Genomic DNA, 14485 nt, shown 5'->3' on the forward strand with positions numbered 1-14485 from the left:
CCCCTTTTCACTTTTACTCTACCCATTCTCGTGGCTTCTTTTTTGTCATTATCTTTTTTCTCTCTTCCACACATTGTATTAAAAGCTGTAGAGTCAAAACAGCCTTTTTCTGTTCTGCATGCAATTAAATTTTACTTGTTCTTTAGCACCTAGTGAGCAGCTTATTGTTCTTCTGTTTATACTTTGAACAACTGAAAGAGCATTCAGAATAATTTTTGTTATTTATCCATCCATCTCTTAATACAATATGGGATCACAAGGGAGCTGTAATCTATCATGGCAAGCAATGAGTGGAAGTTGGGTTACACCGTGGATGGGATGTCAGTCCATCACAGGGCACACACAAACATGCACACACTCACACCAGGGCTATTTTTTCTCCCAAGCCGATTGAACTATCAATACGTGGACTGTGGCAGGAAATGAGAGCTCCTAGAGGAAACCCATGCAAACATGGGGAGAATATCAACACAACATAGATAGCACCCCTGGTTTGAACAGTGTACCACTGTTTTGTAAGGAGATGGCAAAATAATTTAATCTAGAAGTGAACTATAAGAAGGGATATATATCTTAATATGTTAAATGCCTTTTGACTGAAACCAACTTCTTTAAAGCATCAAAAAGCTGTTCAAAGAAAATAACTTGTTTCAATCTTTACAGGTTTTTAAAATTGATTTGGTCTTTGTGATTGACTTGGACGAAAAGAAATTAGTCCTATTGGTCTGCTGATTAACTTTTACCCGCTATCATAGTATTCTACTAAAAAAGTTTATCTGGCTAGAGTTGCATGGTTAAAATAAGGATTAGACTGCACCATGGTTGTGCACAGATTCTGAAAACAAGTTGGAAGTGTATAACACTTAATTCCACTTTATTGAGAGTGCTGATTTTAATACACAAGCTTAATATTTGCATTTGATCACAAAGTAACTTATGCAGCTTTAAAAAATATTGCCACTGCTGTGAAGACCTCACTGTTCTCAGAGGATTTTTCAAAAACCAGTTATCAAAAATAATACTAGGACAACTGGTTTCTTTAGATAAATGCTTATGATCATTGTGTATAGAATTTTAACATTTCCTTATGTCATTTAGTACAGTTAAACCATTTATTAAAAGATTCAGTCAAAACATGTTCGCTCTTATCCTACTAATATTGATCATTAAATTCTTTAGAGCTACAATGCTTTTAAATTGTGTTAAAAAACTATGTTGCTGTTGTTGCAAAAAACACCTGCTGTGACATCTAGCCTAGTTTTCTCTTATCTAGGTGGAAAGAGTATACTGAGAAGGGTTCTAAGCCTCTTGATCATGTAAAAATAAAATACTGCTCATAGATGATTAACAAGTGAAAGGTCTTAACATAATTCTGTGATTTATTATTAATGTTTATGCATTGGACAGGAAATGACTCTTAATCTCTCATTTCCCTTTGTTCTCAATAAAAAAATAGACACTTGCACTATAGTAGGGCAGCTGTTGACTTGGCTGTCTGGAAAGATGCAGGGCAGATTTAGTGGGAATGGGCCAGTAATCCAACAAGCTGACATGTGGTGAGTTGCTTTGCGCTATCAGTGACAGTATGTTTTTCATTCAAACAATGCTGAGAGAGGCTCTGCCCACATTTAGCTGCCGCTAAACCAGCAGAAGGCATGTAATTACTAGTTACAAGGCATTCATCATATTTAATCTGATGTCTCCAAAAAGAACATCAGAAAATAAATTTTCTTTCAGAGTCAGGATCTTCTTATATGATTAAAGATGTTCCATTGTTCATATTAAGATTGTTTTAGGCAAGAGGTGAACTTGATTATGTGTCATTATCTATGCAGGATAGTGCAAGCAGATGTTGCAGTTACTTTTTCTTTAGCTTTCATGTACACTTCCACCTTCAGAGCTTCATCCCTATGTAAATATTAAAATAAGAATTTAGCTAATCCTTTGTCATTGTGTGGTTAGTCACAGCCTTTGGGTTGCAGTCTTAGAGATAAATGTTTATGATGTAACCTTTTTTTCCCATGTTGCCTTGCTACTCCAATACACAGTGACATAATGGACCATTAAGCATATGTAAATTACATTAAAAAACAAGTCAAATTTTCACAGCAGTTTTGAAAATTATCCATGCTGTTTCAGGACTCTTCATATTTAAAATGATCATTTTACAACAACAAAACATTTTTATACTAAAGACTTAAAGCAGTATCAAATAATAACAACCAATACCAATATTATGTGCTTCAGGAAGTGCTTTGACCTTTGGTCATGTATGACAAATTTTTGCTCTTACCAACATTTGGGCATACAATTCAGTAGAGAGAGGTTTAGATGGAGTGCTTTTCTTCTAAGTGCTATAATTTCCTCCCACAGTCCAAAGAGACTATAAAGATTACAAAGATTACTGTAATGTTAATTGGCTTCTGGGAACATTGTCCCTACTTGCCAGGATAGGCTTCAGCTCCTCTGCAACCCTGTAATGGATAAAGTGGTGAGAAAATAAATGGATGGATTTCAGACTTTACTAGTAGTTTAGGTTTACCATCTTCATAAACATAATACTGGGTGTCTTCCTGAGATTGCAGAGCTACTAACTCTTTTAACTGTGCTTTGCCCAGCCCAGATTTTTGAATATAAGTAGATTCTCCTAACTGCTTCGTTGCTGGTGGTTTTCTAGCTTCCCTGAAGTGAAAGGTTGGAAATATCAAGTATTTGAATTTGGCATTTCTGACCACAAAGTAGACTTCCTAGATCTCACTGTCCCTTCAACTAATAGAAGATAGGCAATGCCCCCTGTAGAATGAATTTGGTGAATTGTAGAGGTTTTGTAGTGGCAGTCTAAAAAATTTAACTTTGTGTACCTGTTTTTTGCTTGATGATTCTGTTGATTCTATATTTGAGTCCTGGTGTGGGGGGGGGGGGTTGTACTAATTCTTCTTCATCAGTAAAATGCAGCAACCTGCTAATAACGTTGCATTCCAGTAAAGACTAAATAGTGTAATGCTTCCATGCAGTTATTTCATAGCATAATACAGTACATAGTATTATGCAGTTACTGTTATCACTTCCTGGAATCATGACAACCTAATCCTCTTCCACTTTCACGAGTTTAAGTTTTATCATTTTGCAGCTGTTTATGCCATCTGTTTAACTCAGTTAATAGGTAAATATCATTCTATTTCAAATTCTCTCAAAAATCTGATGTCATCCCACTTTGTTAGGAAAATTCTGTCCTGTGGCCTTATACTTTTGAATATTTACATACAGCCTGTTAGTTAATTTGTCATCATAGAACTGGGTTTCTCTACTGTGCTGCTACAATTCCAGATTTATTTGCAGATCAGATACTATTGCTGATGTTTCTGTACAATCTGCATGTCTGTCTCACATTAAGATGTGGATGCAAAATAACTTACAAATTTATTTTAAAAACTTTACTTATACTATTATTTTCTTCCTCATTTTCCTACCACTAATCTTTACATTCACAGCTAAGTGTTACACTATTTGTTTATTGTTTTTTCTCTGCAAATGGACTACCACTGTGATTCTCATCTCCACTGCTGACTTCCTACATAATACACAGCTGAATCAAGGTGCTCTTCGAAACTACTTGCAATCCCCTGATCCAGGATTTTTCCCAGTTTTTTTCTTGATCTCCTGGAATCCACCATAATGCTTGTAAGGTACACCTTGTTGCAATTACTGCATCTCACACGTAATTATTTCCTTGAAAAATCTACCTTTGAGCATTACTGGGATATTTGGACCCATACAATACATCCAGCGCACCTCCAGAGACAGATTTCTGTCTACCTCTTCTAGCCTGTCTTTCAGTGCCAGGCTGCTAGAATGTCCCACAGTGCTGCTGACCTAACTGGTCTATGCTGCCTTCAAACAACACCCAGTCTATAAACAATAAGGCATACATACGATAAAAAAAACTTGATTTCCCATGCTTGACTGAAACCTGGCACAGACCTAATGACAATTTCTTGTTTAACAAGATTGCCCCTCCGTATTATGGTTTATTTGAGCAATCTCACCCTTCTGGCTGTGGTGAGTGCATAATTGTTATTTATAATTTATTTTTCTGCATGAGTCTTGATACTGTACCTCTGCCTTCTTCGTTTCAGTACCTTGTTTTAAATGTCTGTGTTCCGCACTTTTCTATCCTTGTTATGGTTAATAGACCTCACAAGTATAATAATGCCTTTTTAGGCTTTGTTGGAATGCTTTGATCTCACACCGTTTGTACTCAGCCCAATTTACAGCAAAGGTCACAATTAGTCATGAAAATTAACTCTTTTGTTTCCCACTTATCTTGAACTAGGCCTTTCTGATCATCTGACTGTTCTCTTTGATATAGAATTTCCTGTCTTGCACTCTACACCCTCACGCTCTAAGTTTTCACAATTGGCGATTAGTTAACCAAAGTAGGTTTGATAATTCTGCTCTGTCTTCATTGTCCTGCTTTTCTAACTCTGTTACTCTGAAATACAAGGTACAAGTGTTATTTAGAACCATCTCCTTTACTCGCTCTGCCCCATGGTATACTGACCAGTTGTACTCAATGAAGTCAGTCTCCTACAAACTAGAACATTGGAACATTGGTGGCGACTTTCTGCTTTGAATGCCTTGGAAAGATCACTTGATGGAATACAAGGATTCTACTCCCATATCATTGAGAATAACCTAACCAATCCTAGATATCTGTTCTAGAACATGCTGTTGCAAATCAAATAAACATCTCATTGTAAATAACCTCTTTGAACCCTTCCAGTCTTGTTTCAGACAATTATACAGTACAGAAACAGCCATGATTAAAGTCATTAATGAGCTTTTAATGGCTTCTGATTCCAGGTCTCAGTGCTACTTTTGACACCGTTAACCATGACATCTTGTGTTCTTGTCTTGAGACTGTGTTTGGAATTTCTGACATTGTTTTTAAAGGGTTAAACTCTTACCTTCTGACACCTTGTTTCTCTTGGGGGCATCTTCAGTTCTGAAGTTGGGTTTGTTAAGTCTGATGTTCCTCAGGGCTCAATACTGGCCCCCCTTACTGTTTAGCATTTACATGTTCCCACTTGGTGAGCTATTAAAATCACATGGTCTGAAATATCATTCTGTGCTGATGATGCTCAGATTTATGTCCATACTAACCCTGACACTGAAGTGACTGTCTCTGCACTTTCTGACATTAAAACCTGGAAGACTCAAAGTTTCTTTCATTTAAACTGTGACAAAACCAAGGTCACCGAAGTGTGCCAAGACTGGAGTCCTCTTTGCACCTCCAACTATGCAAAGCTAATGCAGTAACCTTCCCTGTCTGTATATGGCACAGTACTTAAATTTTAATCTATATTGTAGAACTTGGAGATTACATCTGGCATATTGACATCAACATTTCTTATTGATGAAAAACGTATTTTCTTCTTATTTTACTTATTTAAAAAAATCAGTTTAAACATTCAAGTGTTGTTTAAAAAAATATGTTTACAAGAGTATACATAATTTCTAATTAAAGTAATTGGGGCAACATTTTTGGCAACAATATATATGTCTCACACCTGAAAAGGGCTCCACAGCCGAAATGTTGTGTTTTCTTTCTTCTCTTTTCAGCATGGAATAAACCAATTACTTGTTCCTATATAAAATATATATTTGCAAGGCATTATATGTGTAAAGCAGGGGTGCCCAACCTACTTTCATGTAAGATCTACTTTTTCATTTGCTAGTCCTGCTTTATCTACCGAGGGGAATTTGAAGCTCTGATATAGGGAAAACAGACTGTGGACACATCAGTACAATAACGATACCCATCACTTTTTAACACGTTGACTGCTGATCATGTTGATTACATTTTTATTGTGTCCCTGCAGCTTGACATTCAGCTCATTTAGCAGTTCAGTAAAGTTTGTGTGGAGTGCTAAATCCAGAAGCCACTGGTCGTCCTCTAATTGGATGTTTAGACAACTTGAGAAACTCAGGCAACAGCTGTCTGAACCTTGCCAAAAAAGTTGTCAGCAGCCTCAGTAAATGCTTTTTTTATTACTTTTTAATCCCTCAATGACTTTTGTGTTTAGCCAGGATGTGGGTCACACGGATTGCCACTTTCTCTCTTGTATTAGGCCTCGTGAAAACTAACTGCTGCTAGTTGAGATAATCCTAATCATGTAAGTTTTCGGTCTCTTTGCTTCATTATTTTCACTCAAACACTACAACTATCAAAAAGGCAATCAAACTTATCAAACTGTTGGAGAATTTGTCACCACCAGTTTGTTCCGCTCCACTATGCACTGTAGCGAATGTGGGGGACAATAAGAGAGAACGTTCTTGGGTAGCACACAACACTATTTACGGAGCTCCTGTGTTTTTCCAGTGTCAGCCAGCACTGAGGGAAGAGACTTTTACAACCCATTCGACAAGGGTTAAACACACACAAGGGCAGTAAAATGTATGACATTACATACACAGATCTGAATAAATTTTTAGGCTATCGAAAAAAGTGAATAGTCAAATAGCCCATTTATTTTTTTATTTATTGCGATTGATCGACTGGTTGGGCACCCCTGGTGTAAAGGAACAGGTAATAGGTTTATTCTATGCTGAAAACAAAAGAAAGAGAGGCCACTCAGGAAGTGCAATGTGAAGAGGGGGGGAGAAATATATAAAGTCAAAACTTGCATGAGAATAGAGACGATTATACGAAAATAAATCTGTCATTGAGAGACGGGGGAAGGTGTGAACCTAGTTTCAGGATAAGTTTCATTTCTGTTGTCTTTCTCCTGCCGGAGTTGAGAAAGCCTTCTTTGAGAACAGAGACATGGCCATGATCATGGCTGTCTGAGGTGAAATGAGAAACTATGGGCTTAGAGAAATCTTTAATCTTCACAGCTCAATTTGCTCTGAAGCAGTATCTTAGTCTCCTTCCAGTTTCCCCAAAATAGATAGCTGGGCAGCATTTTTGCAAGAGACACAGTAAATGAGGTTGCTGGAGATACAGGATGTCATCTGGGTGATCTGGAATTGACCTGAGGGACCCTGAATGTGTTGTTAGATAGGCATTTGCAGGTGATGCAGCGAGTTCTATTGCAGGGGAAGGTGCCTGGTGGGGATGATTGCCGACTACGGTCATGGGAGCTGTGAACAAAAAATTTATGTAGATTGGGTGGTCGGAAAAAAGGGTACCGATGGAGGGATCATCCTGAAAAATGGAGTAGTTGTTAATGATGGTCCTGGGGATAGAAAGTGTGTTAGGGTGGTAGGGAAGCAACAAGAGAATGCGGTTGTGAGACTGGGAGATCCTGATCGAGTTGATGATCCGAGGGCTGTTTTTGGCCCTGGTGAGGGTCGTATCGGTAACCTGGGTGGGGTATCCTCTGTTGATGAAAAAATAATGCATTTTGAGTGCTTTGTTCTGGAAATCCATGTTGTCACTGCAGATTCGACATAGCCTGAAGAACTGCTAAAAGGGAGTGAGTTTTTTGGTGTGAGTGGGGTGAAAAGAACTGTACAGGAGATAGCTATGTGAATCTGTGGGTTTGTAATAGACCACGGAAGAGAGTCGTGGATGGTTAATAGATAAAAATATGTCTAGAAATGGAAGAGTGGTGGAAGATATGTTAACTGTATTTTTGAGGGATGGCTGAGAGTTAGTGGAATGATGCAGGAATTGCTCAAGCTGGTCATTAGAGCATGTAGCAGCACCGACGCAGTCATTGATGTATCGCTTGTAGAGGTCAGGGACTAAGCCAGTATAGGAAGCAAAGAAGCATTTTTCTACCCAGTCGAAAAAAATATTGGCATAGCTAGGTCCCATCCTGGTGCCCACGCCGACTCCACTAACCTGCTGATGAAAAGGATATTAAATGAGAATGCATTGAATGTGTAATAAGTAGTAAAATATAGTATAGACAGAGGCCTGTCAATACAGGCTTCTCCCTGGATGTAGCTTTGGAGTTCAGTGCGATCTCTTGGAGCATCATACGGTCAGATCTTGGGGTATATGTGATGAGACACCCACTCCTGAGTAGATTGGCTTTATCCATTTGTAACTTATCTTTTCTCACTGTGGTAAAATGGACTTCATATTATTTGGAAATGGCTTTATAACCCTTCCCAGACTGATGAGCAGGAATGATTCTTTCTCTGAGATTGTCACAGATATCCCTTGACCCACATACCTCTTGGTATGTGTTACCACCTGAATGCTCCAGGTAGTAAAAAATAACTACCTGATGATTAGCTAATCATGTGCTCTTATTAAGCATCACCTGATTCTAATTACCTTCTCAATGGATATGAAGCAGTAAGGGTGCACATACTTTTTCACGCGGCTGAATGTTAACAACAATAACAATTGTTTTTTGTAAAATCTGTGTTATTTGTCACATTAGGTTGAATGTATCTATTGTTAAGCCTAGGTGAAGACCAGGTGAAGGTAAGATATGTCTTAATATGTAGAGTGAAAGAATCGAGAGACTGTACTTTTTATACATTGCTGTAGTTACTTCTTACTCTTATTTTTAGTAGTGCCTTCATATAATGTAAAATCTTTACTGCTGTTTATTTTTAGAGATCAAAAGGTACAGCAATATTACAGAAAGAAAACAACTTTCTGACCATATGACATCTGTAATTCTTTGCCTTTTGCCTTCTGTTCTAATACTTTCCAAACTGTTAGGATTTTTGAGTTCTAAAATGTTTAACATTGTCATCAAGGTTGTACCTTGGGAAATAAAAAGAACAGTCAGATAATCCAGATTTAACTAATGCTAAATCCCTTTGGTATTACAGAATTTAAAAGAGCTAAGAAGTATTGTTACAATGTCAAGAACAAAGCCTTAATCATGTTTCCAGTCTTAAGATGTGCCCCCTCCCTATCTAGTATTTTTATTGTTTTCCTTAAATCTTTTTGTATTAAAACAAAGTCCATCTGTGTAGTTGTTCCTAGAATTAAATCCTTCAGTTCAAAGAGTATCCTCAGATAGCAAGCAGAGGTACAACACTGTTATTTGTATATTTCAAAATAAACTTTTAAGTATATGTCCATCAGTGCATCATGTGCATAATTTTCAATGACAAATAAAATAGATATTTTTGACTTGCCATAGCAATACTACTGTTGCAGTAAAAAGATAGATTTTGGTTTGGGTAAAATATTTTTAACTAAATAAGGCATACATTTTTACGATTTTTATAATTAAGATTTAAGAAAGTCCTGTATATAGTTCTTATGTGTGAACATTTCCTTATGTAGGACATTTGAATTGCTGAATAAAGTGTTATATAGGGTTCAGTGTTCAGGGTTCAGGGTTTTGTGTGCAGGAAGCAGAAAGAGTACAACCTGGCAGATGTGCACATATTTTCAGTTTAACTCAATGAAACAAAATGCCCTCAAAGATGATAATGACTCCATCTGAAAGAACATTTCTTAGTAGTAAATTAAAGTTTCCAGTGTTCAAATAACAGCTGTGTCACAGTAACTGGTTACATGGATTCCTCAGAATCCTGACATGAATCCTGACATGAGAATACAGTCAAACATACAGTGCTATGATGGCCACATTCAGTTGAGATATGCCTGAAAGATGAATCAAGGCAGATCATGGCAACATCAGGAGCAGATTGTAAGCCAGTTTTATAAATGTTTGTTCTGGTTCTCTTTAGTTTTAGCATTCTTGTGATGAAAGTACCAAACACTAAAGAATATTTCGCTGTGTCAGCATGTGTAGGCTGCAAAGGAACAGGTAACGTGTTTATTCCATGCTGAAAAGAAAGGAAATGCAAGGGTCACAGGGGAGGCAGAGTCGTTCTCTGCAAGAAATGGGCACAAGGTAGAATACACCGTAGGCTGGATGCCTACTAGTATTTCTTTGAACTGTGGGAGAAAACCAGAGCACCTGGAGAAATCCCACACAAACCCAAGGAGAACATACAAACTACACATGAAAGCACCCCAGGAATTGAACCCAGGTTCCCAGTATTTTGAGGCAGCAACATACCACTGTGCCACCAACCCAATCATAAGTAAACATAACATGATTAAATTAATAATGCTGTTTAATATTTGGCAATAATATAATTATAACATCAAATGTTTCCAAAGAGAGAATGACGTATGGATCATCTAGCTTTTTTTTTTGTTGCTTCCAGTTAATTGATTTGAGGATCTCATCTTTCATGAAAACAAAATATGGTAATGGCTTTAGCATAATGACCTGGTATCTTAGTTTACTCCTCAGCAACTGTTGAATCTGATGGGGTATTTGACCTACAGTAAAAGGATTTTGAATATTTGGAGTCCCATCAGCTTTGTTAGTCTGTCAGTGCAGGATATTCCTTTATGACAATTTAATTACTCTTATCTGTATTGATTTGTGAGCAGCAATAACTTTTTTTATGTGGCAACCAAAATTGAACACCGTATTCATAATGTCTGCTAGCGCATTATAGAAATTAAACATCACCTGATTTAATTCTACATATACAAACCTTATACATTATAGTCATTCTAAAAGATAGAATATCATATGCTCTGTGTGAACTGTTGCTTGTTCAATATTCTCTAACATGGTTTAAGAAAGACCATGTCCTCTAATTCTAAGCTTCCATACTCTTACACATAATAGAAGTAAGTTTTTTTTTTCTGCCTGGAGATTCTTGTATTAGTAATTTTCCCATCAATAGTTTTTACCCTTGTCTCGAAAAGTTTTGTTAACAGATTTTAAATAGCATGTCTTCTTTACACTAATCATAAATACACTAATATCTGCATCACTTCTACCTCTCCTATGCTCATGCAGTTTAAAATAAAAAATCTGGCTTTTCTCAGCTTCAGAAGCTGTATTGGATAAAGTATTTGCCTATTCAATGGTCTAAATGTCACATGTGGTCCCATCTTATACCACATGGGGCTAATGTCTAACGTAGAAATTTGTGATATTTTCAACATGCAAGATAACTTTTGTTACAGCCTTTGTTTGTGCAGCATTGAGACTTTTTGACCACTGATATGATCATGTCATGATGAGCCTTCGGCAATGGCAGCACATGAGGTCTCAGAATTTGATTAATGTAGTGCTATGTAATCAGGATGCCATAAATCACTACAAGTGGAGTTCTGTAGTTACTAGACACTTCTAGGTGTCTAGGTGTAATGACTCTCTGTCAGTCCTTAGGGAGACATCATGGCTAATGTGTATTAAAGATCAAATACAGATCTTTACATCATCTTGCCAGGTTACAAATTGCAGGCTGTGAATGTGGATGTTCACTTAATCCAGCCTCCAAAATACTGATGTCAAAAAGACATTGTTCTTTTGGTAAGCGGGGTATATTGATTCCTTTCTGTGTTTTTCTTTCTCAGTTTTGTCCAAATTTGACTTCCAATTGATTAAATAATTATCGCATATGCCCAATCATTTCTGTTACTAAGGGGTTGATTTAGTTCTTTTGCAATGAATAAAAAATATATTATTAAGGAGAACGAATGGTTTGCAGTATTACAGCATACACTTTACTACTTTATGTCTCTTTAAATTGTAGGTTCCAATTTAAAAGGGTCAGAGCTGCTAGGTGAAGACTCAGAGGTCCCTGCAGGAAACAGTGCAGTTTCAGTGCAGAAGCAAGAGCTGCCTAGTAAGGAACACAAGGGCGCAAAAAAACCTGGGCAGCCTGGACAACCTTCAAGGAAAGTTGGAGATGAGTCAGAGAGTGACTTTGAGTCTGATCCCCCATCCCCAAAGAGCAGTGAGGAAGATGAGCAAGAGGACGAGGAGGCTCTGAACAGTGAACATGGAGAATTTATTGATGACAATGATACAGAGCCAGAGAACTTGGGACAGCGGCCCCTGCTCATGGACTCTGAAGAGGAGGTGGACGATGATGATGAAGACAAGCACAGTTCTGACTCTGATTATGAACAGAGCAAAAGAACATTTCAAGCAGTGAGGCCAGTTGGAGAAAAAGCCCTGCTGAGAACAAACAGTACTAAGAGAGGGGAGTCTGGCACATCCCTGATCACTCCCCCAGACTCACCCAATACGGTGGCTAAAATTACTCAGGAAGTTGATGTGTTTGGAGCTGTACCCTTCCTTGGAACTGGGCCATCAAAGAGTAGAGCTGAAAACACAGACATCTTTGCTCAAGCACCATTCAAAACAGTAACTTCAGAACAGGCTATGGATGACTTTGATGTTTTCACCAAAGCTCCTTTCAACCGAAATTTATCTAAAACAGGCAAGACAGGAGATGTTTCCCTTGGTCAGACCCCACCTGTTTCCCCTGACAGTGTTGATGTATTTGGTTGTACTCCTTTTCAACCTGGACATTCAATGCCAGTCACCAAGAGTAAGGAGGATATTTTTGGTCAAGTGCTTCTTGATGAGGTCCCAACTACCCAACAACAAAAGATGAAACAACGCAGTCTTCAAAAACTGTCCTCAAGACAAAGGCGAACAAAGCATGACATTGGAGGTGGCAATGGTAAGCGTCATCACGGAACGCCAACAACTGGTAGGAAGAATTCAAAGCCAAGTTTCCGCACACCAGAGCGAGTCCGCAGACACAAGAAAGTAGGCAGAAGGGATTCCCAGAGTAGCAATGAGTTTCTGAGTACATCAGATTCAAAGGAGAATATTAGCATAACTCCTGGTGATGTGAAAGACAAAGGAGCATCCTTGCCTACTGAGGAGGCCATGTTAGACCCATTTGGTGCAAAGCCATTCTATCCACAAGAAATTGGAAGGCATCCACAACACCAAGGTTTGGGGGACAACAGAGGAGATCTGAGCTCAAATAGTGGTAGACCCAGATCGATTTCTGTGCATGGAGCCTTTCATAGTGGAGATGGGAATAAAACTGATGACTTTGGTGCTGTACCTTTCACAGAACTAGTTGTTCACAGTGTGATGCAACAGGCACCACAGGTGGAGCTAGATCCCTTTGGAGCAGCTCCTTTTCCCACCAAACAATGAATATGTAGTCTTCCAACACTGAAGGTCTATGGATTTTGCAAAGCATAAAAAAATCTCTGATGGATAAATCCTCCCAGGTGGCAGCTTTGCAAAACTGTGGTTCTTTGTATTCCATTAACCAAGGACATAGATGCAACTTTTGTATTTTACTACTTCACTGAACTTTCAGTTTCAAATGTCTTGTGGCATACAAGATTCTAGATTCTAGTATGCACTGTTAGTGCATACCTGTTTTAGTAAAGGAGCTTATATGCTGCATTGTCATGACATTATTTTGGTTCACGGGGCTGCTTTGGACTTGAAGGGACTGATTTAAAGAAGAAATTTCCTTTTCTTTAATAAATATAACAATCTTTTCGTATGACTGAAAACTTACTGTGACAAAGAGCTAGTTTAATTAACACATCCTTTAGTGGCTGTGAAGCTCTATGTGGTGGCTTCCTGCTTGATCTACTAATAAGTTTCATTTCACACCGCAAAGCCTTATGGGCAAAGCCCCACCATGCTGCACAGTACCTCTGAATTACAATTACAAGGCCGGAATTACCAAAACAATTTTTGTTTTGGCAAAGGCCTTTAATTTACTAGTCACCTTTTTTTTTACTCATCAGATATTTTTTTTTTATTTAAACAGCAAGAGGAAAGTTGTAGTGAAATATTCCTCATTTTTGAAAGGCAGAAAGAGGGGGACTCGATTTTAAGGTGCATTTTCCCACCAGCTGCATTTGGTCAAATATAGTATTTAAGAATTCTTTGTCTTTTTTTTAATTTCTGTGTGACTTGCATAACAGGAATAAACTTCCATGGTAACCAGAAAATGTGTGGAATTAAATATTGATTAACTTTGCTGTGATGATCCATTAAAACAAGGTCAAATAGCAGTATTTCTTCCAGTCTAAATGTGATACTTCAAAACATAATTTAGCAATATAAAATTTAAGAATAACCATATAGTTAATTGTACAGATGAATACTGTTTTATTAGATGGAAACTACAGGAAAAAAGACCTAAGTTAATTCTTTTGTACCTTACAAGATCGTAAAATGTAATTAATGCTTGGAAAAACAGAGATGTACATCAGAAAGGGAAAATAAGAAATTAGCTGTATTCATTAAAATTGGCTTGTTGAAAAAAATATCAAATCAAAAATTTTATTTTAACTCTATAAAAAGCATGTACTTTCTAGATACATCTGATTTTCATACTTGAAAAACAGCAGGCATGAGTTTGGCCTGATTTAATTGCATACATATTTTATGTAAATAGAATTTACACCGAGAACCTTTAAAGAGTATTTAACCATCGTAAGCCTGACTTACAAAGCACGACAAATGGTCACATTTTTCCATCTGAGGAATTGCTCTGAATTAATGCTTCTATGAGAAAGAATTTGGCATTTTTAAATGTTCTAACTTTTCATATTTTTTCTTATATTTATCATGCTGTTCTGCTGTCTTATAATGCAATAAAATGTTGAGTTAATCTGTTCTTGTGATGTGATCAT

The 14485-nt window shown here is 37.4% G+C and overlaps 1 protein-coding gene across 2 annotated transcripts in view; it reads left to right on the top strand.

Moving 5' to 3' along the window:
• LOC102695318 (BMP-2-inducible protein kinase) overlaps positions 1 to 14463 on the top strand; it is a 58824-nt gene extending 44361 nt beyond the window's left edge. For both annotated transcript variants that reach the window (XM_015364727.2, XM_015364732.2), the window contains one exon: positions 11551 to 14463. In XM_015364727.2, coding sequence (XP_015220213.2) covers positions 11551 to 12980 — 1430 coding nt within the window. In that variant the 3' untranslated portion in view covers positions 12981 to 14463. The remainder of the gene's footprint in view (positions 1 to 11550) is intronic.
• Positions 14464 to 14485: the final 22 nt, after the last annotated feature.

The sequence above is a fragment of the Lepisosteus oculatus genome, chromosome 3 (assembly GCF_040954835.1).
Source record: "Lepisosteus oculatus isolate fLepOcu1 chromosome 3, fLepOcu1.hap2, whole genome shotgun sequence".
NCBI lineage: Eukaryota > Metazoa > Chordata > Actinopteri > Semionotiformes > Lepisosteidae > Lepisosteus > Lepisosteus oculatus.